The 24,507-nt window shown below is 47.4% G+C and overlaps 1 protein-coding gene across 1 annotated transcript; it reads left to right on the forward strand.

Annotated features, from left to right (window-relative positions):
• The first annotated feature begins 4,565 nt into the window (after positions 1-4,565).
• EIF2B5 (eukaryotic translation initiation factor 2B subunit epsilon) lies at positions 4,566-23,139 on the forward strand. Its single transcript, XM_086618082.1, has 16 exons — positions 4,566-4,718; positions 5,916-6,040; positions 6,680-6,865; positions 6,963-7,140; positions 8,214-8,294; positions 9,039-9,116; positions 9,197-9,509; positions 10,135-10,280; positions 10,592-10,730; positions 11,337-11,438; positions 12,071-12,178; positions 13,066-13,156; positions 13,923-14,046; positions 18,567-18,692; positions 20,188-20,298; positions 21,381-23,139. The coding sequence occupies exons 1-16, from the start codon at positions 4,566-4,568 to the stop codon at positions 21,444-21,446; spliced, it is 2,127 nt and encodes a 708-aa protein (XP_086474208.1). The 3' UTR covers positions 21,447-23,139.
• The last annotated feature ends 1,368 nt before the right edge of the window (positions 23,140-24,507 follow it).

Here is a 24,507-nt window from a genome sequence, read left to right on the forward strand (position 1 = left end):
CCATCCTGGAGCAAGGGAGCAGGGATAGAGCAACAATTCCTGCTGGTGGCTGCTCTGTGTTGGTGGCATAAGGAAGGGAGCAGAGGGATGGGCTGGAGCCAGCTAGGGAGCTCTTGAAATGAGTTGCTGGGTCAGAGTGGCCAGCCATCCTTGTCCTGGGCATTTTCCCTGGCTGTTTAAAGCCGGGGAATTCCCTTCTTGCCTCCAGCAGCCCTGGCTTGGCACCACGAGTTCCCTTCTCGTGATGAAAGTGACGCAAGGTCTTGTCCCCATAACCCTATGCAGCACAGAATTTCCCTGCCCATCCCCACAGTCCCAAGGTTGTGGTTGTCCAGCCCCACATCTTGCTCAGCCCTTTGTATTGCCAAAGGAAACGTCTTTTTCTCTCTGGCTCAGCCCACAGATCCCTTCCTGACACTGTTTATTACTGAAGAGTGATCCTCTCTGGGTTACCCTTACATACCTGCTTGGGAAAGGCTGTTGCCAGCTTCTCCTGCTACAGGAATCCACACGTATCAGACCGGAAAAGAGTTAGCTGAGAAAACAGAAGGCAGCTTTGCTACCTCCCCCCCTGTGCACCATTGAACTGGGAAAAGGGACCTGCTCATGGGCTGCCACATTGTTTCACATGGCTCCGTGCAGAGCCAAAAGGGAGGACGAAGCTGGGGTAAACTCTGGGCTAATGTAGGATTTGAAGGCCAGGGATCCCAGGGAAGAAGGCGTTACCAGTGTAGCACTGGTGAATAAGGAATACAGAAAGGGCAGGGGGAGTATTAGTCTGCAGACTCACGAGCCTTGCTCAGGGAGAAAGGGATCTCCTGGGTGTTTATGCTCAGGCCATCCCCAGCGTGACCAGGGGTGCTGGTTCCCATGGCTGCTCCAGCACTGTCCCTGATGGAAAATGTGTTTTGCTTTTCAGACGTGGGCAGCTTCTGGGGTCACACAGGGTTCCTGGGGCTGGAGCATCTGCCAAGCCCAGATGGCCACTGACTCATTTCCCACCCCTGGGCCGGGTGTCCTCACTGAGGTGACTGAGGAGCCTGTGCCTGCCATGCCTAAAGCCTCATCGGTCTCTGAGAGTGACCAGAGAGATTAATCAGCAAAGGATGGAGCCAGAGCACGAGCAGACATAGCAGAAGAACAGCAGACCCATACCCCTGCACCCACACTGTGGTTGCCTGCACGATACCACATCTGTTAGCTGGATGTGAGCAGCATTGCTCTGGGGATGGCGTTTCTCCTCGGGAGAGCAGCTGGTGAGGGATGATGCAAGCAGTGTCCTGGAAGATGAGGTGGGATATCCCATCACACAGACTTCATCCAAGAGCTACGTAAGGAGTCTGGAAGGAACTGTTGCTTGCTGAGGCCATGGGGAGACAGCAAAACCATTGCAAGGGGGAGGAACTGGAGCAAGGCTCGTAAAAGGCTGGAAACTCAGCTAAAATATCCAGGGCAATATAGCCTACAGCCCAGTCTGTGTCTGTGAGGGGAGAGCCTGGGACCAGGAAAAGCCCCAGGGAAGAAGTAAATTAGAGAGAAGTTTACTCTGGGACTTAGCAGTGCTTTCCCTGCCTCTCCTCTCATTTTAGGTTCCTGAGCTTCAGGCTGGTCAGCGGCAGACAGGTTGTCACATGGATGTCCCTTCTCCAAGCACTGGAAGAACACTTCTGCTGTCCCCTGCTGCTCCAGGGAGACCTGTGCCACCCGTGGGGAACTTGCTCAGCCCAGCACACCTGCATGGTACCCAGCAGCAAAGGATGAGCATCTCCCAGCAGCACCCCACTGCTGGACTCTGCTCACCACGAACGCTCTGCTCCTTGCAACAAGACCTTGCTGCCTGTCTCATTGCACATCCCATCCACCATAGGGGCAACACGAAACACGGGGCAGCTCTGCTACAGGGAGCTGTGACAGCCCAGAGCTCGGGCAGCAATAATGCATCCTCCCTGTTCGCAGGTGAATGCTGCTGTGCCCAGTATCTCACTGGTAGAAAAGGCTACCAGGGAGTTCTGCAAGCAGCGCCCAGGGCAGGTGGGAATCCAGAGGGATGCAGAGTGGCCTCATGTCTCTGTCTCCTTTTCTCAAGGCTGCCAACCAAGGAGCAGCAGGATGCCGAGAGCAGGAAACCCAGCAGTTCATCTGGCTGAAACCCTCTGCTGAGAAGCACAGGAGAGGCCCAAATGAGCAAAGGGCAGAGGAGTAGCCTGTCAGTCAGTGTCAGAAAATGTTTGGCCTGGGTGCTACTAGCTTGCAAGACTCCAGTGAAACCAAAGTGAAATATGTGTGCAAAGCCTGAGGAATATTTATCAGGCTGATTTTGAGTTCAGTTCATTAGCAATTACTTTGATTTGTCTTCCCCTGCTCCTGCCAATTTACCAGGGCAACGTCTTGGACACTCGCCTCATTTGGAGTGAACAGGATGTAATTAGCCAGATAATCTGCTGATTCTCCTGTCGAGCTCTTCGTGCCCGGTCTTGACACGGACAGTGGCTGCGCAGACTGGATCAGACCTGATTTCTGGTGCTGTTTGTGCACTTAGTGCTACGCAGGCAAGAAAGAAGATGCTGTCCTGCCCTCAGGCAATGACAAATCCACCTCCTGGATCATTCCTCAAGCTGTAACCCCTGGGCTGAAACCATCTGGGAGCTTTTGTTCCAGGGTTAGCTTCTTTGCCCAGGCAACAGTATTCCCAAGGGTATGCGGATACCTATTTTTGAAAAGGATGGGGATGATTTATTTCCCTAGGGCAACTCATTTCTATTTTCTCACTGTGTCCATACTTGCTGCTGTTTTCCAAACCACTAGCTAAGGTCAAGCAACTCAGCCACAAGGTGCGGCACAGCAAGGGCTCAGTCACAAGTTACTGGGCACAGATGGCACCACGTAAGCGATGCCTGAACATTTTAACTGGTAAGGGAAATTTCAGGGAATACCCAGTGCTGCAGAGTCCTTCAGGAGACAGAGGAGAGTCGTTGACGAGCTACCTCAGTCCTCAATCTGCAATTCAGCCAGTGGGAAGGAATGCTGCATGTTGCATGTTATGCTTTTCTCCCCCTCACAACCCACCAAAGACCCCTCAGCGCTGCCTTGGGGACTGTACAGGCTGCCCACGACACTGGGACAGCACTGTAGGTCCATGATTGAGTTGTGCCTCCCTTAATTTCCCTTGTCACCAGGATGGAAGAGTCATACTGTGTGCCGTGGGCTGGTAAGCGTATGCCACCTTCCGCTGTGGGGAAGGGCCCTGCCTCGGAGGTGGGGTGCGAGCGCCCTGCCTTTCTTTCTCAAATCGCAGTTTAACTGTGAATCAGCTCCTTGAGTCTCTGGCCGGTCAGTCAGTGGATAGGTGCAGAGCTGCTAGGAGATGATAACAGCAAGGACCAGAGCAGGGTTCACAGCAGGGCAGTTTATGGGGGGCAAGGGATAACAAGGAGCCAAGAGAGGCTGGTGGGGAGACAGCGCAGGGTCTATGAAACACCTGTCCCGAGTGGAGCAGGGCAGAAGCGTGACAATGGGGCAGAGCAGTGAGCACCAGGTCCTGCAGCACCCAGTAAGCTGGTAAGGGCTCTCCTGCCACCAGGCTTGGGGCTTTCCTCAGCCCTCCTGCTGCCAGCCTGCTAGGAGCTCCCTGGAGAAATATCTCAGCAAGTTTTCTCTTGCTGAAAAATAAGCAGGCAGCAGTGCTGTGTGAGCTGTGCCAGGCAAGAGGGACTGCAGGACTGTGACTGGCAGCAGAGGTGGCAGAGGAGGGATTCAGCCCATGGCACGCTTTCTGTGCCAAGGACCGTGTGCAGCCCATCCCCTTCTGAGGGCCGGGACAATATCGAAGCGCATTAGGAGGGACCACCAGACCTGCACGAGAGCAGAACCCGGGCTGGGGCAGGGGTGGCTGGGGGGATCAAGAGCCACGAAACTGACAGTGTCTGAGCAGAGAGCCTGGCCAGGCACCAGCATCTGCAGCACTCAAGCAAGGGCTGCTTCACCAAGTGATGGAGAGAAGCGATGGAGAAGACAAATGCCACCCCACCGCCAGAAATCACATCTTCTTTTCTCCCCTCTTCTCTGGAAGCATCTCCGGTTGGCTCGGAGAGGTCCTTCCTTCCTTCGGGGACTGTGATGCTTGGGAGTCACTCTTCGATGGAAGGTGCGAGGGCTGCAGGGTTCACGGCGAGGCTGGCCTTTGCACAAACAGCAGCCGGACACCTGGAAACGCGGCACGAGCACATCACAGCCAGGAAGCGCGTCAAGAAAACGGGACTTTTTTCCTAAACTGGAAATCCCCGGAGTTGCGTCGAAGTACTACGCACCCCGCAACGTCACCCAGGCAATGTCTGTGCACGGGAAAGCCAGGACTTCCCCTCGGCTCCCCCGGGCCCCGGCCGAGCCCCGCTCCCCGGGGCCGGGCTCCGCCGAGCCGCCCGCCCATCCGCCGCCGCGGGGGCGGGGCCGCTGCCGGCCGCCAACGCGCGCCGCCGCCCCGCGCTCTTATGTCCCCGCCGAGCTCCCGTCGCCGCTTCCGGCGCGCACCCGGAAGCGGAAGGAGGGCGCTGAAGCAGCGTGAGGAGATGGCGGCCCGCGGCACCGCGAGGCGCGGGGCTGGCGCGGGGGCCGCCCGCGGGGCCGGCCCGCAGGAGGAGCCGCCGCCGCCGCTCCAGGCCGTCCTGGTCGCCGACAGCTTCAACCGACGCTTCTTCCCGATCTCCAAAGACCGGCCACGGGTGAGGAAGCCCCGCTGCCGGCTCCCCCGCGTCGGTTCCTCCGGGGCTGCCGGTCCTGGTCTGCCCCGTCCCTGGGGGGCCGGAGTGCTCGTCGACAGCGGTGGTTGGGCCCGCGGTCGCGGGGTGCCCGGTCGGGAGAAGACGAGGCCCCCCGCCGCTCCCAGCGGGTCCCGGGGTGCTGCTGGGCCCCAGCGTCCGCCCGGAGCTCGGGGCATCCCCCCCCCCGCAGCTTTTCTCGCCTTCCCCCGCGCTGTGGAAGACTCTGCCCGGTTTTTCTCCCTTGGAAGAGTTTGTATCCCCCGCTGGAGAAGCAGCGAGGATCTGATTGCAGCGTTGGTGCTCTTTGCTTTTCCATATGGCGAGGCAAACCGCGCTGCCTGCTTTTCGTCTGTCGCTGATGCAGGAGCGGCAGCAGGTTTGGACAGGCTTGTTTCTGGTGGAGGAAAAGGAGGAAAGTCTTTGTTCTTGCCAGCAGTAATGGGTAAAAACATACGGCCGGAAAAAAGGATGGGGAAAGCACTTTAATCATCCAGATCAGAAGGCTGTATGTTAAAGGAAAGAGCGCTTGTGGAGAATTTAGGTCTAAACAATTATCTTACCTCGTTTGCTGAATAAATGTTTGTGGTGATCATAATTATACATGTGAGCTCAGCAAAAATGAATTAAAGAATAGCATGAGGTCAAGCAGTTGTGAATCAGTAGCTTGGTTTAAAAGCGTGGCTTGAATCTCAACAGAATAGTCACTTCACTCTAGGTTGGTGGTTTGTTGCTTTTTTTTTTTTTTCCCTGGTTTAATTCTGGACACTCATATTCCTGTGGCTTCATCATTCATGTCTGACAGGTTTTTCTTGAGACAGTTAAAGCCTGAGTCAGGGAATCAGCATTCTGGGATTTTTTTTTTTTTTTTCCCAGGCTCTCTCATTTATCTGAGTCTTATTGAAGAGTTTTGTGTGTGATAACTTCACTTTGTTTATTCCTTCCTCTCTGAACTGAGGATCTGCCCCCATAGATGATCAGAAACTAGCTCTTAATGTTTAAATCAACTTTGAAATTTTTTTTATGAAAGGAGCTAGAGCAGTTATTTATGTTACTTTTTTGGCACCACTGGTGATATGTTCTCAAGTTGGAACAGACTGTTGCTGTTGTTGAGGTACAGAGTGTTTGTTCAGCTGTCTGTGTGTCTTTTTTTATTTTTAGGCTCTTTTACCTATGGCAAATGTGGCCATGATTGACTATACCTTGGAGTTCCTAACAGCAACTGGAGTGGAAGAAACCTTTGTTTTCTGCTGTTGGAAATCAGCTGAGATAAAAGAGCATTTACAGTAAGAATCTTTTCTTTTTAATTTTATCATGGAAAGGATTCTCCTGTCCTCTACCAAGCCTCAAAGTTCTCACTGATCCTTCTGATGAAAACCACGTGCCAGAAATTCCCTTTCAAGAGACGTCTCCTAACGCATCTCAAAAAAAGACCATTCCTCCTGTGAGGGAGTGTGGTTGTGCAGTGTATTAAAAGGATTGAATGTTTTGGCACTGCACTTGTATTGGCATTTGACTTCTTGTCCAGAAGCAGGGGTTTCCTGGGTGGCCGTGTAAGTCAGAGTACCCCTCTTTGCTTTACCCCCTGTCTTGGAGTGTCGTGCAGTGTGTGGAAGCAGCGCCTTCACCTCTGCGTGCTGCAGGTGTGCAGAGCCAAAGGGAAGCATGCAGTCTTTTCCCTGCCTGATGTACTACTTTCTCAGAAAAAAGTTTGGGTTGTGCGTGGCTTTTCCTTCTCCTTTGGAAAACCTTGGCGCATGGTGGAGGCTGGTTTCCTAAGTTTCCATATGCTGCAGTCTCAAAGTCTAACTCTCTCCAGTTCACCTGCTGTGTGCAAACAAGCGTACCTACAAGCACTGCGTCCTGGTACGTTCTCTGTAGGAGTGTCCTCTTTATGCCTTCCTGACGTGTTTTGCTCCTTCCAGAAAATCCAAGTGGTGCCGCCACACCTCTCCCAACACAGTGCGCTTTGTGACTTCTGACCTGTACCGCTCCCTTGGCGATGTTCTGCGAGACGTTGATGCCAAGTCCCTCGTTCGTTCTGACTTCATTCTCGTCACGGGGGACGTGGTGTCCAACTTCAATATATCCAAAGCCCTGGAAGAGCACAAGTAGGTGTTGAAAGAAGCATGTGCTGACCTGGTGTGCTGAGACTCTGGGCTTTAATTCTCTGAAGAGTGATTTTAAAGTTTTGCTCTTCTGTTTCAGGTTGCGTCGCAAGATGGAAAAGAATGTTTCTGTGATGACGATGGTGTTCAAGAAGTCCTCACCTGGTCACCATGCCAGGTGCAAAGAGGATGACATCATTATTGCTATGGACAGTGCCACCAACCGCGTCCTTCACTACCAGAGAACCCAGGGGCTGAAACGCTTCCGCTTTCCTATGGTGCGTCTGGAACCTGACGGGTGGAAAGGGCTGCAGTGGTGAAGCAGCCCGACCCAAGGAGGTCCTCCTTGAGCAAGGGCTGGGGAACTGTGCTTGCTGCTTCTTTTGGAGGAGCAGGTGATAGGCAGTAACTCTTGGTAAACTCACTTTTTTTTCCTTTAACCTTTATTTGAGGCTTGGTAAAGTTGTGCTGGGACATAAGTGTTTGGGACTCATTTCAGAGTTTGAAGATGGGGCAGGCGTATTTCTCACAATTCAGTTATTGCATTTACTTGACTCCTTTTCCCCATGTGAAACAAGGGAGGTGAACAATTTGTGCTGTCGCAGAGATTCCCAAATTGGAATGCATATACCGTTGTTGTGCACAAACAATTTTCAAGCAGCACTGAGCCTGGCATGGGGGATGGAATAACAGCAGGTATAAGAGATAGTACCTCCTACTACCTCTGCCTGTACTGTTCAGCTGAAGAAGTTATGGGCTCTACTAATAATGTAGTAAATGTCTGTGGAGGCGGTTTTCTCCAGTGAGATAAGTGGGCCTTTTTCTTTTTTCATGTCAGAACTAAGACTGTGATTATATGGCATTTTCATCCTCAAATTGGTAATCAGTGGATTGTTTTTTACCTTCAAGTGATAGAAAAAATCACTGTATGAAACAAAACATGAAAAAAACAAATGAAACAACAACAAAAAAACCTCACAGCTGTAAAAATCCCCAGAGGGTATGAAAGCTATTAATACAGCATTTTGGTTTGTTAGTGGGTTTTGTACATCTGCAGCTCCCAGTCACAAAGGTGAGGAGCCTCCTGGAGGAAAAGTGGTTGTTCAGTGCAAGCTGTTTCTTGGAGAGCCGCACTGTGGGAGGATGAGCACAGTCTCTGCTGACTGACACGCAGCTCTGTGTGTGACCAGGCTGTGCCTGCTGAGCTCGTGTCTCGGTGTAGTTTGTGGATTTCTCTGATCTCCCGAGCTCCAGCTGGTTTAATAATCAATACTACCCCTGGCTTACAGAAGGCTTTTGGGGTTCGGTACTGTGTGAGGTGCGCAGATCATTGGATTTTTTCCTCTTTCAGAGTCTGTTCCAGAACTCTATTGAGAATGTCGAGGTGCGCCATGACTTGCTGGATTGTCATATCAGCATCTGCTCTCCGCAGGTGAGCTCTGACCTTCTGGGGTCCAAAATTCGATCAGTATTGCTCTCTTGGTGCTGCTGGTGTGCAGGGCATGCACGTGGCCTGAGTGTACTAAGTTTGGAAACCAGAACTCCCAGTTGTGTTCAGTGACTGAGCTGAGAGCCTGAGCGATCACGTGGCACTGCTTTGCAGACTGTATGAGCGCTCAGTCTGTTTCTGGCATCCACTGCTCAGGCAGAACTAGGCAGTGGATGCATTGGTACACTGGCTGATTTGGCACAGGATGAAACTGTTCTGGAAAATAAGCGATTTCACTTCCAGTATGGTCACATCTGTGGAGCAGAGGTGATGGCTGTGCTATGGAAAAGTGTGAGTGCTTGCCAGCTGGCACTGTGTTAGGGTAACACTCAGGGTTATTTCAGCCTAGGCTTGCTAACATCTCTTTCGCATCTGAAAAAAGCTGATCTACAGCCTTCCTTTGGGAGTGAAACTACAAAGTGAGGTTGGGCAAATTGCGTGGAAATTCTAAAACAATGTTTTACCCCTTCTGAAAACCAGAATCTGTTCATAGTCTATTAGGAGGAGGAGATGGGAAGGCCGTCCTTCCTAGCAGAAGGAATCAAGCTTTATTCAAGGCAAGAGCATCACTCTCCTATACTGTATAACTTGGCTCTCTGAGAACCACTGAACAGCTATTAATTATCTGGCTTCCCTGGCAACATTTTCCGCTATCTATGTTATTTTTTTCTATTTTATTCCTGGCAGGTGGCTGAGCTGTTCACGGACAATTTTGACTACCAGACTCGGGATGACTTTGTGCGTGGTCTGTTGGTGAATGAGGAGGTAAGGAGAGGGTTGTTACAAGGGAGATACTGTTGCCATGCATTAGAGAATCTTCTGACACGCTCCTGGCTGTCTCTCAGGTCCTGGGAAACCAGATCCATATGCATGTAACGACAGAAGAGTACGGTGCCCACATATGCAACCTGCTGATGTACGAAGCTGTGTGCTCTGACATCATCCGGCGCTGGGTTTACCCTTTGACTCCAGAGATGAACTTCACTGATGACAAGAACCAGAGTTACACCCATTCTAAACACAACATTTACCGGGGAGTGGATGTTAGCCTTGGCCATGGCAGCGTGCTGGAAGAGAACGTGCTCATTGGGCAGGGAACTGTCATCGGCAGCAACTGCTCCATAACAAACAGCGTTATTGGACAGAACTGTAGGATAGGTGAGTACAAGAACGGGGGACATGCAGGCCTTGCCAGGCAAGGGCACAGGTTGTTAGCATTTAGTTTTAAAGTGCGTTTGGCTCTGAGAGAGGATGATGGGTGGGTACTGGTTGACTTTGAATGGGAAGAAAGGAGGAAAGCTTGGTTTTCCAGCAGAGGAAGTAGGTTAAAGTTTTCAGGGTACCATAATGATGCTGAAAAGTGGAAGGCACTTAATGCAAATAAATTGTTTCATCAGTAGAGAATGCATGACCATTACTGACCTAGCGTTACCACTCACCAACACCCCGCAAATGAGACATCTGTCCCTGGTTTTGTGAGCTGCCTGGTGCTCCTTCCTAGTCTTGTCTGAATTTTTTTTGTGATTTGGTTGTATTTGTGCAAAATCGAGATGTCAGTTGTTACTGTCAACTTGATAAGTCTCTGTAGAGAACAAACTTGTCTTTTAGCTTTGGGTCAGAAGTGGCTGTAGGCCTCTAAGGCAAAATTTTGTACCTTTCATCTAAGATCCATCATGCATCAAGGGCATTGGGATTCAGTAAGATGCTTTCTGGTAGACTCAGCAGTGTAGGAGAGCAGCAAACCACCTTGCTCAACATGTTTGTGCTTGGTGATGTATAACAGGTGATAAAGTCATTTTGGATGGAGCTTTTCTCTGGGACAGAGTACACATAGCAGATAACGTGGAGATCTGCCATTCTGTTATCTGCGATGAAGCTGAAGTGAAGGATAAAGTGAAGCTAAAGCCCCACTGCGTCCTCTCTTCTCAGGTGAGCTGCATTTATGTCTGTTCTGCATTCTGCCTTTCTTCATGGGTTACTAGACTTCCACTAGAATATAGAACATACCTGAATACAGGGCTGCAAGCCTTTTTGCAAAAGTGGGGGATATGCTGCTGCTGCCACGTTTTTCTTCCGTTTGTTCAGCTAGGACAGTACAGCATGTGACCTAGCAGTGCGGATGTCTTCAGTTGTACTTGTTAGTATACAGCTTGTCTGGAGCAGCTGTTGTCCCTGCTGGTGGAGGTATGAGAGGGCAATCAGGGTATTTCTTCATTAACTTATGTTGCACTTATTTGCAGGTAGTAGTAGGTCCTGGCATCACTCTTTCTGAGGGCACAGTCATCTCTCTGCACCCACCAGATGAGGAGGAAGAGGACGATGACCAGTTCAGTGATGATTCTGGTGTGAACAAGGAGGAGAGCAAAGTGAAACTGAAAGGTACGAGTTTCTGGCTCCATGCTTCCAGGCTGTGAAGAGGGCTTTGCCTTCTGTGATCTTTTGGAGTCTTTCCCTCTCCGATTCCAGACTCTGCAGTGTGAGGCTGAAGCTTGGAACATGTGTGTTTTCAGTAGGGCAAGCAAGGATATTCGGCTCATGATGGACAGTGAGATGTACCTCAGTACTCCAGTAGTAAAATCTTTGGTAACAGCTATTTTCCATTTTTCTTAGAGTAGGTACCTTCAGCAATAAGCTGAAGTTGGAAGAGATGTTCAGTTCAAGGCAGGTTGCAAGATCAGTGTCCTTGCACCTGGACTATGTCCAAGGACTTTGTCATTGTGAAATACTGTTTCTACCAGTCTGGGTTTGTCGAGGGATCTAAACATGGTCAGCTGAATGCTGCTGCTGTAAGGAGGAATAAATTGGTCACTTGTCAAGGCAATTGGGAAGATAAAAGCTGAAATCCATGTGTGTCTGCAGGAATCTCAGCTCCCTCTTGATGAAGGGTGTTTAGGGGCAGTATTATGCAGGTTATACCAGTCTATTTCAGGTTGGCTTGTAAGCACATCCATTACATCTGCCTCCTAATCGCTGATTCTTTTTCAGGTTACAATAAAAAGGATGTAGGCTCAGAGGGCAGAGGCTATCTCTGGAAAGCAGATGACAAGAATGAAGAGGATGAAGAAGAGCAGAGACACAGCCTATGGGGTGAGCAAAAGTTTAGTGTAGTCACCTGGGGATGGACAGACAGACCTGTGTCAGGGAAACTGGCTGAGTGGGGCACTGATAATGGTGTCTAGAGTAAGACCTGGGATTTGTGAAGCAGACTGGCTCTGGGTAACGTGTGTGTGGAGACAAGGTGAGAGGTGAAAGCAGGTGGCAGACTCGATTATCTTCCTGTGCTTTGTGGAAGTTGTTTGCTGTATCTTTGGCTTACCGTAACACACAGAGCTGTGAATGGTGCACTATAGGATACCAGACCATCCCTTAGAGGGATTATGCTTTGGCTATTCTGGGTACTGCTGGCTTTTTTCCTGCTAGTGACAGCGTCTGTTGACGTTGCTCCATCATGAGTCAGCAGTCTGCGCAAAATGCATGTGCTTCTGTCCCTGTCCTTTGTTGTCTGCCTGCAGACTCTTAAAAAAGTCCCCTTATCCCAGTGCCAGCTGAAGCATTCCCTCTGCAGCAAATCTGACCATCTGGACCTGTAAATAGAAGCTTCCTTGCAAGGACAGATAGTTGCTGACTTCGTTGGGCAGTCCCTGGGACACTTGTTTCCTCATGCATGTGACAGCTGCAGCTTTCGAATGTTGAATGCTGCGTCTTCTCTTTTTCATCAGGCCCAGCTATGCACTCGGAGGAAGAGAGCGAGTCAGACAGTGACCTGAGCATGGGCTCTGAAGAGCCAGACAGTCGGGCAGCATCCCCTCAGCTAGATGACATTAAAGGTGAGAGATGGGACTGTTAAGGATGGTGAGTCTGCACATAATGCAGTGAGAGTGAGATTTGTGTTGCTTTCTCTAAGTATATTGGAAAATTTGTGGATGTCTATAATATGTTTGCTTCCTGATCTTTTTTCCTGAATTTTCTGAGTTCTTTAATGTTCTCTGTATTGCTGTTGTGTTAACCTGAGGCAGCCAAGGATGAGAAGCTAGACAAAGATCCTCTGTCTTTCTCACTCCTGATCACTGGGCCTTCATGAAAGTGACCTCCCTAAGTTGTCTGTTTAGATGACATTATCACTGCCTAAACTCAGTTTATGTGAAGGTCCAGCAGAGTTTCTCTGTGTGGGCAGCTTACTGCTGCAATCATACTGGAGAATTAAAAGTTCTTGTAGGAGCTGCCTCTTTTGGCAGCTATGTTTTGGCTTTCCATTTTGTTGTGTTAAGCTTACCTGGATTTGAAAGGGGCTCAAGCCAAATTGGAAAAAAAGCCTTTTTCATGTTAAAATATCTCTCCAAAGGAAATTAAACCAATAAATTTTAGGTTTGAATTCAAATCTGTAGTTAGAAGATGAGGTTTGTCTGAATAGGAAAGACTGGGTTCTAAAGTATAATAGAAAATCTGCTCTAAAAGATTGCTCTAAGAGGTATATAGCTTTGTGCTGGTTTGTGTGGATAGATCAATGGTATCTAGGAGGTCATCTCGTTTCTTTGAATTACATTCCACTGTTTATAAGTGTAGTTGATGTGGGTTTGTGCCAGCTTGTGGAGAACAAACAGATGTCTGTGGCAGTGCTGCTTTTGTTAAGGGCATAGCTTCTTCAGTAATGAATAACTTGAAGAATCTGTCTTTTTCCCTCTCCTGTCTAACTACCTGTCCTCTCTCTCATTAGTTTTCCAGAATGAGGTTCTGGGTACGCTACAGAGGGGCGAAGAAGAAAACATTTCCTGTGACAACCTGGTCCTGGAAATCAACTCCCTCAAGTGAGTGTTCCCTTAGGGATGCTGTCCCTTATACTGAACAGTTGGGTTTGACAGCAGATCTAGAAAAAAGAGGAGAAACCATGTGAATGCCCACATTTGACTGTTAAATGTAAATTTTGTCAGCATAGAGCATGAGAAATACAGATTAGAGACCATGACTGAATGACGACAGGAGCTGATGGAGAGCGCCAGCTGCGTCTATAGTGTCCTCAGTGGTTAGGCTTTTCCTGCCCCAATTCTGTAACAAGAGGTTGAATTGCTATTGAGTAACTGTGGACTAAAGAGAGCAAGCCAGTTCTTGGCACAGACTGCATGTAAATTCATGCAGAATCTGCTGCTCTTGTGCATTGCAACGTTCAACCAGCTGCCCGCAGCTGGGGCTGCGCTGTGTTGTGGATTGTCCACTCTGTTTTTACAGCAGCAAGTCTAGGACACAAAATCAGAGTGCCTTTTACCTGGTATTTCTCAAATAGAAACCTGTTTCCCTTCCTTTGCACAACAGTATTCCTGCAGCACTCTAGTAAATATGAGGGGGCCATCCCTGCAGCAGCTTGTTCCACTGTGGTAGCAGATTTTCAGGACTTGTGGCCTTATGCAGAGCCTGATGCAATGCAAGGTGGTTTTATTGCCTGAATGTTTGGAAAAACAAACAAACAAGAAGACTGGAAGATGAGAATCAAATTTTCTGTTGTACCTCTGTGAAAACCACAGTCTGCAGAGGTAGGATAGTGTGAAACGTTAGGATTTTTTGCCTTTTTCCATGCAGGTATGCATATAACATTGGCCTGAAGGAGATGATGCAGGTGCTCAGTAAAGTGATCCTGGAGTTCCCGCTGCAGCAGCTGGATGCAAACCTGGACTCCCAGAACTATTTCTCAGCTTTACTTCCTGTGAGTGCTGCTCCATTTGACTCTTCTTTGGGCTTGTCCCCTAGTATATAGGAGTCTGGATGCCCCAGGTACTTTGAGGCTGAGTAATCTTTTTTGGTTAAGCCTGAAGCCACTTGAACTCCTTGAGTTCATGAGCCACTTTGTCTTCTCTAGAAGTAAAAGCGAACTGAGACTACTGTACCTGCTTGACAGAACTCAGCTGAGACTGTGGGTGTGGGGAGCTCTACTTCAGTACCCATGGTTGTTTCTGTTTCCTGTGTGTGGTAGAAGTGCATCACTTGTCAAAGAGAAAAGGGAGGGATGGCTAAAGATGTCTTTACAGGCTTGCATTCCAGGAACCTATTTCCAATCCATAAGCCCTGTCCCTGTGGCAGCAGGGAGCGCTTCTTTCCCAATGGGATCCTTTCCAAGGCTTTACTTGTCTGCGTGTTATAATTGGTGCCAGTTTTTTCCCAGGCAAACGCAAAAGCACGATATTGTTGTTTTGAGCAAAGATACAGGGTGCTGTTGTGTCTCTGAAGAGACTGGCGTTGCGTAATTGGGTGAGAGTGATCTCTGTTTCCTGACTTAAGGGGGGCAAAATAGGATAGGATCTGCTTTAAAAAACGGGCTGTCTTATCTTAATGGTTTTATTGATCCAAGGTGAAGCCATTGTAGTGTTTTTGTCTATTTGCTATAGCCTGTTTGTGTATTTGAGTTTGCAAACTACAGGTTACAGAGGTGCTCTTTCAGAATGGATGAGTCTGATACCTGTTTGGGAAGGACTAGCTGAGGTTTTTTAGGAGGTGGAGCTAAAGAGGAACACTGGACATCCTCATCTTCCTTTCTCTGAGGAAGTACATGCTTTCAGTTGATGGGGAACGGTGGAAAACTAATTCTTCTTTATGTAAGGTGTAAGCATGGCACTTAATTCATTTCCTGGACTTGTAGAGATGCCATCTGTAGGAAACATCCATGTGAACAGATCTGTTCATCAGATGGCTTAGTGAGATTTTGCTCTTCACTCTGTTTAAATTCTACTTGCTTTTGTTCATTTTTCCAGACTGTTTTCTTGAATAGGATGTCCTGTCTTGGAAAAAGTGAATTGAAGGAGGAGGACTGAAGAGAATGTTAGAATGTTAGAGCAGGTGTTAGACTTTTAAGTGGAAAGCAATACATCTAGACAGCAGGTTGTGTGGAGTTGGTGGCTGTGAAGGATAGGGTGTTTTTTTCCAGCTAGGATATGACATCTCTTTCTGTTTCCCAGATTGGGCTCCTAATCAAGTATGAGTAGGACAGGAGAACCTCACTGCAGTACCCAGTCAGAAGAGGTTGTAGTCTGGGATAAAGGATGCTATATAAATGCATAATGTTTTGCATAATTGCTCCAAACCCCTTAGAAGCTAAAGACAGTGGAAGAACATGAAGGGCTTACCCCTGGGTAATTTTGTCGATATATGTTTCATCATAGGAAAGCTGACGTTCATGGGTAACAGCAGAGACAGCAAATCAACTCAGCTTTAGTGAGAAGCAACAATAATCTAAATGTAATATTGAGGGTGGCCATGCCTCATGTCATGGACAAGTGGAATTTCGCTAGGCAGGGAATTGTGTGACATGCATTTATGAGACACAGATGATCCTTAGATTTATCAAAGAGAGCCAAGTGTCAAACCAATGGACCATCATGGCAACCAGTTTCTCCATATGCTCATTTGTAAAGAACAACCAGGAAGTTTCTTAGAGAATCCTTCTCTGGACAGTTCTGTGCCTTGGTGTCTTTACTGCCTTGCAGAATTGTTGTTTCTGTGATGAAATCAGCAGGAAGGCAGTATCCCAGTGAGGTATACTATCAGTGTTCAATTGCAGGTGTGATATTAGTCACTGTTACAATAACCCAATGTGTTTGAGTTGACATGTGTCTCTAATGGAGGTGGAGAATCAGCTGCCTTCAGAGACTTACTAAACAGACATCAGTGGTCTTCCTGGGCAGCAGCTTTGTGTATTTACCAACAGTACTCTGAAGAGAAGAGATTGGTTCTTCAGGCAGAACGTGCATGTTTGTATAGCATCTGAAACAATGGCTTTTCTGCAGCAGGAAACTTGTACTATTTACTAACTAGGGAAACACACTCCATTAACTTACTAATACTTACTTATACCCTGAGAATCTCAAAGACTAGCTTGGTATAGGTTAGAAAATAAAGAAAGCATGTAGCTGAAGTGTGTAGCTATGCAGCTAAAACTGCCTCAGTTAATAGCAGTTTTAGGCTGAGATCCACTTACGATGGTTTATGTATGGCAAAGTTATTTTGTATGAGATGGGGGTACTTGCATTCTGAGAGTGTTGAATATCAGAAGCCCACTGAACTGTTTTGTTTCTTACTCTCTCTTTGTAGCTCAGCTCTGGCTAAGAGATGCTGAAGGAGGATGGGTTACTTGTGCCAGAGCGATGGTAGAGCAATCTCAGACAGCTCAGGAGGGTAAATTGTGGAAATGCCGTAGTTGTGATGTATGGTTTGACTTGAAACCACAGTATGTGCTCTGCAGTGCTGGCCCTTGAGCACGAAACCCTTAAGTGTTGCAGCAGTTTTAGGAAATAAGCATCCGGTAAAGGATATGCCCATGGGTAGCTTTCAGATAAAATATGGAGGCTTGAGAAATAGTTATCCAGTTCGATGTGTGTCAGGGATCTTGTTTCAGCTCTTGGACAAGTTGTAAAGCAGAGATGGTACAAAAAAAAAAACCAGACCACTCCTAGAACTGTAAGCATGATTCAAGCAAACATGGCTGAAGCCACTGATAAACTGAAGACTCTGCTTCTGTTGTCACTGAAGCAGCATCAAACGAGGTTATTTGGGGGAGGATGTCTAGAAGGACCCCGGGGAGGCAATATAGCCGTGCAGTTTGATGAGGTGGCCAGTCTCTGCACTGCTGCCCAGAAGTTAGCATGTGGTGCACCTCTTTGGGTTTCTGTTCGGGGGCCTCACTCTTTTGTAGTGTCACATAGATGAACACAACATGGGATCACTTATTCAGGGACCAAATGGATCTCTGCTTTCACTGAAGCAATTTAGATGCTGTTATGGTGTAACAGGTTGGAATTACAGTTTTGTCCCTTGTGCTTTGCACATACTTCGTGATGGTGTTCTGTGCTGGAGGTAGTGGTAAAATAGGCCTGGTGTCGAGACTGTCCTTCTTGCAAAAGAAAAGTGGATCACAAACCTCTCTGAAATTGATACAGCATCACTTACCAGATCTGACGAAACATGAATCGACCTGTCAGAGGAATTTGCTTGCTTTCTTTAGATTGTAGATTGTTTTGAGGAGCTACCCAGGTAGAGTGAGTCAAAGCCTGGAAAGTTATGATATTGTCTATAGGTCTCTCTGTCAGGTATCTCTTTACATTTTTCAGTCTTTTATTCAATCTAAAATAATTGCAAGCTTCTAATTCCCCAGTTCACATTTTTGTGAAACTCTTAAACAGCCTGTCTGTTTATACAGGCTCACGGGTGTGTTTTTGCCTGGGGCTCTGTGGGGATGAGCCCTACTTTCCCCATTAGCACCAGTCACAGTACAGTGTGTGTTCTCAACCTGAGATGGTATTTTTTCCTTCTTTCCCAGCAGTAGGCATTCTGGATTGAGTCCTGGGGTTGTGAGTGTTTATAGCTCTGCTTTCTTTATAAATTACTTGCTTTCAGAAACTCAGTAGTTTCTGGTTAAAATTGTGCCCGCTTATGATTTAAAGGCGTTAACAGGAAGGTATTACAAAATATTTCTTAGTCTGGAAGGAACTTGCTAGTAGCTTTACTACATTTGTGGTGAAGAATTCTGAAGGATAATAAAAATGCGGGAGATGGTTGTAGAGGAGGGAAGAGTGTTTCAGATTAAGCATTTTGCTAAAGGCTAAAATACTTTCTGGAAATATGCCATGCAACCCTCAGCTTTTTGTTGTGATACCGTGATGATTGGGATCATTCTGTGCTGTTACTGGTATTCCTTGAGCCAGTCGATGTACTACTATACAGATGACTTTGTGCTAATCCCCTTTGTTTCTGCTTGAGGCATGCAAATTCCAGCGTGGTTGCATAGCAAATGTGTCTGAAGAAGTGATGGAGTGTAGTACTGTGGAGCAGTCGAGCACTTTCCTAGTACCAGCTACCTTTGGTAGTCCACGCTAGCCTGGGTTCTGGCTCTGCTTTGTGTCCTGGAGCTCTCCCTCTGGCAGGGCTACTGCCAGTTAACAATTGCTTGGGCAGAATAAAGCTGATTAACCCTGAATAATGTAGGTGACTCCAGAGCATCTTCATCACGCCCCAAGCCCCTTTGAATTTCCTGTTTCCCTTCAAAACAGACCAGATGAGACTTAATAGCATCCATTTCATGGATAGAGTGGGGCAGACGTATTAAGTGATCAATGGAACTGTCTCTTAAAGTGCTTCGCTGGGTCAGTTTCTTAGTGCAACACAGCTGAGAAACGGGGCTGAGTGCACACATCCATCTCATAGCTCAGGAGCTCTTCTGTGTTTTGTCCCCTGCAGCTGTTGAAGAACTGGACACCGTTGTTTAAGAACTACATAAAACGGGCGTCAGATCACTTGAATGCCTTATTTGCCATTGAGGAATTCTTCCTGGAACACGACAGTCTCTGCACATCAATAGCTAAAGTGAGTATCCACTCCTAACTCCAAGGACCTGTTTTTGCCAGATTCATAGTGAAATGCATCCTGTTTGCATCATTGGTGGAGAGGGCATATAGAAAATCCATCTATAACAATTGCTTTAAAAAAAAAAAGTCTGCCCGTGCCTCTGAGTGAGCACAGCTGAGGGTGAGTGTTAATTACCAGCATGCAGCCTGAAGGGAGCTATTATTTTGCAGCTTGTAACCTAGATGCCCTTTGTGTGACACTGAAAGAGGTGAGGCCAGAAGCTTGCTTTAAGAAGAGCTTTTCTTCACTTGTCTCTCTGTGGTCCCTGGGATCCAACTGCTAAATGGTTTATCCTACTTTGCAGTGCAAAACAAGCAAAGCTGGAAATAAGGGTGGGATTTCTTGTTCAGGCTGAGCTAGTTACGAAACTGGGAATAAAGGGGAGCAGACATGTGGCTTATTACCTATCTCCTCGCTTCTGAGAGTTTTCAGTATATTCCTCCTAACCCTCTTTCACAAATATTTTGTCCCTCCATTCTTGCTGCCCTGTCACACTGAGAGCATTTGACTTGGATTGCAAGTCTTTCCTTTAGCAGTGTCTCAGGAAGTCCCCATCTCTTTTGGAAAAGCTCTGCTAGAACCTGCTTAACTCTTGATTCCTCAGGAAGGAGTAATCCTAACTTCTGCTACCAGTGCTTCTGGCTAATGGCAAAGCACTTAGTATGGACTAGAGCCAAAAGCCTTCAGTTTGGTGAGCCAAAATGTCCTTGAGTTACAGCAATTGTTTGGCATGTGTCCATTGTTCTAGGGGCCAGGGTTTCCCTGGAGGGTGGGAATTGAAGTGACACTTTATATTTGGAGTTGGCAGCCCACTTCGTCAGTGCTCTGCCGCAAGGAGACCAACTGCAAAGTGCCTGCTCTGCCTGAGCACAAAGGCACCTTGAGAAAGCCTGGTTGCGTCTTACCCTCGCCGCGCTGGGCAGGAGTTGGAGCTGATGAATGACCGATTGCTTTGACACCTGCCATAAGGCACTTGTAAGAGAGAACTGGCAGGAGGAGGGAGCCTGGGGCAGGATTGGATAGATGATGCTCTTCTCTGCACATGTCACAGTTGTACGTATGTGGGCCTGCATGAGTTGTTTGATGGATCTGCTTTGTGGATGGATTTTGGGGTGCTTTAAAAAGAGAACTTAAGTAACATCTTGAACTGACATCCTCTGTGGCCCTTTGTTGCCCACAGTTCTCAGTCATACCCTGCATCCACAGAGCATCTAACTGATGGGGCTTGAACTTTGACTCGCTGCGTGTCGGAGTGTTTAACTGTCAGGAAGATAAGGCTTGGTAGGAGAAGCGCAGTTATTTTTAACAATAAAAGCAAAACGAAGCAGGCTGAGTGTCTTCTGTTGAAGATGGAGCTGGGAGACACAGATTATGTGAAAATTTTGTGCTTTGATGTGAGCTAGCCCCAAAAGAGTTTATAGAGAGCCCTGTTGCTCTTTCCTAATCGATGCAGGTGTTGATGACATTTTACCAGCTGGAAATTCTGGAAGAAGATGTAATTCTCAATTGGTTCTCTTTGCGGGACACGTCTGACAAGGGAAAGCAGCTTCGTAAAAACCAGCGGGTAAGTCCCAAAGGTGTTTAAAGGGGGTGCGGGGAGAGAGAAACAACAGCTGCTCAAAGAAACTTTGAGTGGAGTTCAGTGCCACCTCTGTGGAGCGGCTGCCATTACATGGTAGGCCAGTAATACACCAGTGCATGGAACACTAAGCAACACAACTTTGTTCTCCAGATCAGACATTTCTATGCATTCTGCCATAATCATCCTGTTTGGATGAGGAATGGAGATAGTAAGAGAGAGAGAGAGAGATTGTTTTTTAGTGGGCTCTCTATAGCACAAGGCCAGTGCCTTCTGGAGTAGGAGCACGGCTTCTCTAAGCCAACACCCATTGGAAATGGGCTTTAGGCCAATGCCCTGTGTGCTGGCCCCATGCAATTCCTTTGAAGCTTTCATTCCTGGCTCACCAGTCCCTTCACGTATATTTCTAAGCGTTTGCTGTACTCGGTGGTTTCATTTGGCTTATGTTGCAAGGAGCATATAAACTTCCCCCCTCCATCAGGCAGAACTTTGTGCTGCAGTTTGGCTGAGCCCTGTTCCAGTCCTCCTCCCTGGATCTGGAAGAGGAGCAGAGGGAAAAAGCCATCTCTGAAGAACTCCAACTTTGTTTAAAACCTTTGCAAAGTCAGCTCTTAGTATAGGTCAGCAGTGCTCTCAGCTGCTTATTCGAGCCCAGTTAGAAGGTAAAATGAGCTGCCTTCTTTATAGCAGTTTCTCAGGGAGTAGGTTTTTCCCAGCAGTTTTTCTAACATGTCTTAGCTAAGGTACAGCTGTCATCTCTTCTCCTTCAAGCTCTGGAAAACTGTCAAACTTTTGTGTTTTGCTGAGTGTTGTGGGGATTGTCTGACTGGAGGAATCTCCCTTGGGAATCTAATGAGCTTGGGTTTATCCGTGGCATCCCAGTTGTTTTTCAGCTAAACTTTTGTCTCCCTCTCCCTCAATCTGCCTCTGTTTCCCTGTCTCCTAGAAACACTCCTTCTCTTTCTTGTGCATGATAGTGGTGCTTATTGATACAGCGTAGTTGTTGAATGTTCCCAGCATCTGTTTGGTGTCACTTGTTACCCAATTACATTTCCCTTTCTCTGCAGCTCCAGAAGTTTATCCAGTGGCTGGAGGAGGCAGAGGAAGAGTCGTCTGATGGCGACCAAGACTGACATGGTGACTTGGCATGAGAAGAGGCACTCTCACTGCCTTTCTGGGCCGAGTGGGCAGGGCAAGATCAATGCCAGTGCATGGTGTGTAGATGTGGGGCCTGACATCAAAGTGACTGACAATCCCGTCATTAATTAAGCTGTGTGTTCCCAAATTTGCCACTTCCCTCCTTCCCTCACTCGCCCAGTGGCACCTTATGTTGGATGGTTGCAGCCCAGTGTAAAAACCGTAAGGGAGAAGCAGGAGGTAGCGATACCTAGAATCCCTCTGGTGCCTGGATATGATGTATTTATAAGCTATCTTTTGGGAGGTCCTGTTACTAATACAAAGGGAGCAAACAGATGCAAATGCATACAACACTCATAAATATAACCATTGGGATTGTGGAAGAATGGTCATACAGCTAAGTTATGTGGGCTCATTGTTGCTTCTGGAGCTAAGAGAACTCCTGCTGAAGAGACACTGGCAAGGTTGGTGAGTAGGAGCATGTGGATTAGGATGTGGAGTGCAGGACTGAGATTCAGGAGTTCCTGTGCCTGGAGAAGATGCGGTTGTCTGAGGATGCCCAAGGCATTTTGCAGCCTAGAAGGCACTTCTGTGATCTTTTCAAAAGGGAAAATCTCTTGCCATCTGCCGTGCTAGGATCTAACACAAGGTTGCACAGTAGAGTTAGTAGAACCATCTTTCCCCTTTTGTGTAGAACAGGGGATGATACATGCTCGGTTCCCCCCGCGGGGGTTGGCTAATAGTGGATGTGCTCTGGCCAGTGAAATGCTGTATGGGTCACTACATCTTAGATGTAATTTGTCTTCTGTGCATCCCCAGCTTAGCAGACATGTTTTAGGAAAGTGTCTGTTTATTTTTTTATTAAAAAGGGAGCAGAGGTGCCTAGCTTCTCCTGCTGCACCATCTACATTTGTGTTTTGCTCTGGGGACACTGACCGCACCAGCTGTTTCAAGGAGGATGCAAGTTCCTAAGTTCTGCTCCAGTGTGAAAAGGAGCCAATGGTATTTCCTTCAACAGCACGTGCTTTGTGTTTCCACATGATTTCAGTTATGCGAGCTTGCTTACTTCATGTCCGTTTATTTATTTGAAAACTTCCCTTCCCTCAAACAGCAGGGAAGGTGCTGCAAACCCACTGTGAAGTTCAGCAGCTGCAGAGCATCTCAACATGCAGCAGAGAACGAGTGTGCCTCTGGCACGTCGTTGCCAGCACAGACAATGTGTGGCAGCAATAAGGCCTTTAAGAAAGTGTCACAGTGCTGTGTTCTTCCCTGCTCTCAAAGATCAGAGCAAAAAAGGCACAGCGAGAATCGGCTTGTGTTCATAGGTGGGTTGTTGGTTGGATGTGCTGACCTTGCCTCTGCCCCTTCAGGAGGAGATTAAAACAAATCCTTCGTGGGGGGAAAATGCACTGGAGCTGCCCACTCAGGATGTTTACTTGGCTGTTCCGTGGTGCCACAACTGTCAGTGAGGGGACAGCGTTGGATGCTGGAGACCAGGCATACTGCCTCTTAAAAACTGATGTTCAGGCAGGGCGATCTTGTGCACTCACACTATCAGTTGCCAGGATTGTGCATAAATGTGCTTGTCTTCTGACATTGCAAACTCAGTCTTGTAAATGTTGGGGAAATAGTTGGTATCTGAGTTTTCTGTATTTGCCAATATTTAATTCAGGGAGCAAATAAAAACTATCCTGGTGTTACCAGCTTGTTTGCTTTGTTTGACTTTGAATTGTGTCTCTAGTTGCAGTACATGCCTGAGCAAGGCTTAACAGGTAAGCGAAATAACTCATCGCTACTTTTTCCTCAAGAGATTTTAAGCACCTAATAGGCAGGTAGGAAACCGGCACACCGTTGAATTGGTGTAAATGCTCAGCGATAACTCATGACCTCACTGTTTACAAGTAGGGAACAGTTTATTAAAACTTCTGAACTTAGAATCCTGAAACAGGTGAGGTTTGGTTTTGCACAGGATTGTGTTGCAAAGATGAACCTTAAATCCTATGGAACCTGTTATCCTTTGCCGTGATGAGAACTAGTGGGAATGTTGGCTGTCAGGTCCTGCATCATGCCCTCCTGATGTTGGGGAGTAAGAACTGGTGGAGAGGAGGAAGGACAGCTACAGAGCTCTCAGTAAAACCGTTTACAAACCAGCTGCAAGACTTGGTTCCTTTAAAATCTCCTTGGACACCTTAAGTATTTTTTTTCCTTTTACGATATGAAGATGGCTTAAAAGTAGGTTTTATGTGTAGTTCTGTGGATGGCTCAGTTTTGCCAGAGGCTCTTATTCTTTGTCCTAAATAACAATTCCACTTTTGTTTTTCCTTCCTCCTTTGCTCCATAGTAGCCAACTTCTTCATGGTGTGAGCTGCTTTCTCACTCAGGGGTTAAGATCCAAGGGGAGAATGTTACTCTACAGCCACATACCCTTCCTTATCCTTCAGGCCTCAGTGTGGTGGGTTGTTTTACAGTTGCTGAGAATAGAGTAGCAAAAAGGACACAAATTAGGACACTTGGTATTCTCCAAGGTGGAGTTCTGTCATGGTGCAGCATCCTTGTGGGCAGGTAAGTGTATACTTTTTAAAGGAGCATTAATTGTATTGCTTAAGTATAGGGTGGGCTTGATGCTTTCTGTTGCTTTCAGTCAAGTTTTATATTTGGTTGGAAGACTAGATATGCCTTTGAGAGCAACCTTGCTTGTACAATCATGGCTATCCATCTTTTTGAGCAATGTAAGCAGTATTTAAATTTTTTTTCGAAGGCCATAGTAGTCAACTTGTCTGACTTCCCATCTGACATGGATGGATGGATGTCACTTGATGTTCCTGTATCAAACCCATAACTTCAGTTAACAATAGTGCACCTTTTAGAAAAAGGTAAGTTTTTGTATTGCTTAAAGGTGTAAGTGATGGAACTCAAGAACATCCACCTCTGCTTTGGGCTGGTCCAAGATGCACTAAAATGCCCGGAGACTATTTACTCTGTAAGGAGAAGCAATGCTACCAATGCTGCAATTTTAAAATGTAGGCATAAGCCAACAGGCTGTTCAGAAACTCTTCT

The sequence above is a fragment of the Tauraco erythrolophus genome, chromosome 11, assembly GCF_009769465.1.
Source record: "Tauraco erythrolophus isolate bTauEry1 chromosome 11, bTauEry1.pri, whole genome shotgun sequence".
Lineage (NCBI taxonomy): Eukaryota > Metazoa > Chordata > Aves > Musophagiformes > Musophagidae > Tauraco > Tauraco erythrolophus.

Excerpts from the sequence above, each read along its gene's own strand:
- EIF2B5 (XM_086618082.1), top strand. The coding sequence starts at position 4,566 with ATGGCGGCCCGCGGCACCGCGAGGCGCGGGGCTGGCGCGGGGGCCGCC. Across the intron at positions 6,041-6,679 it reads GAGATAAAAGAGCATTTACA|AAAATCCAAGTGGTGCCGCC; the intron begins GTAAGAATCTTT and ends TGCTCCTTCCAG. Across the intron at positions 13,157-13,922 it reads CTGGAAATCAACTCCCTCAA|GTATGCATATAACATTGGCC; the intron begins GTGAGTGTTCCC and ends TTTTCCATGCAG.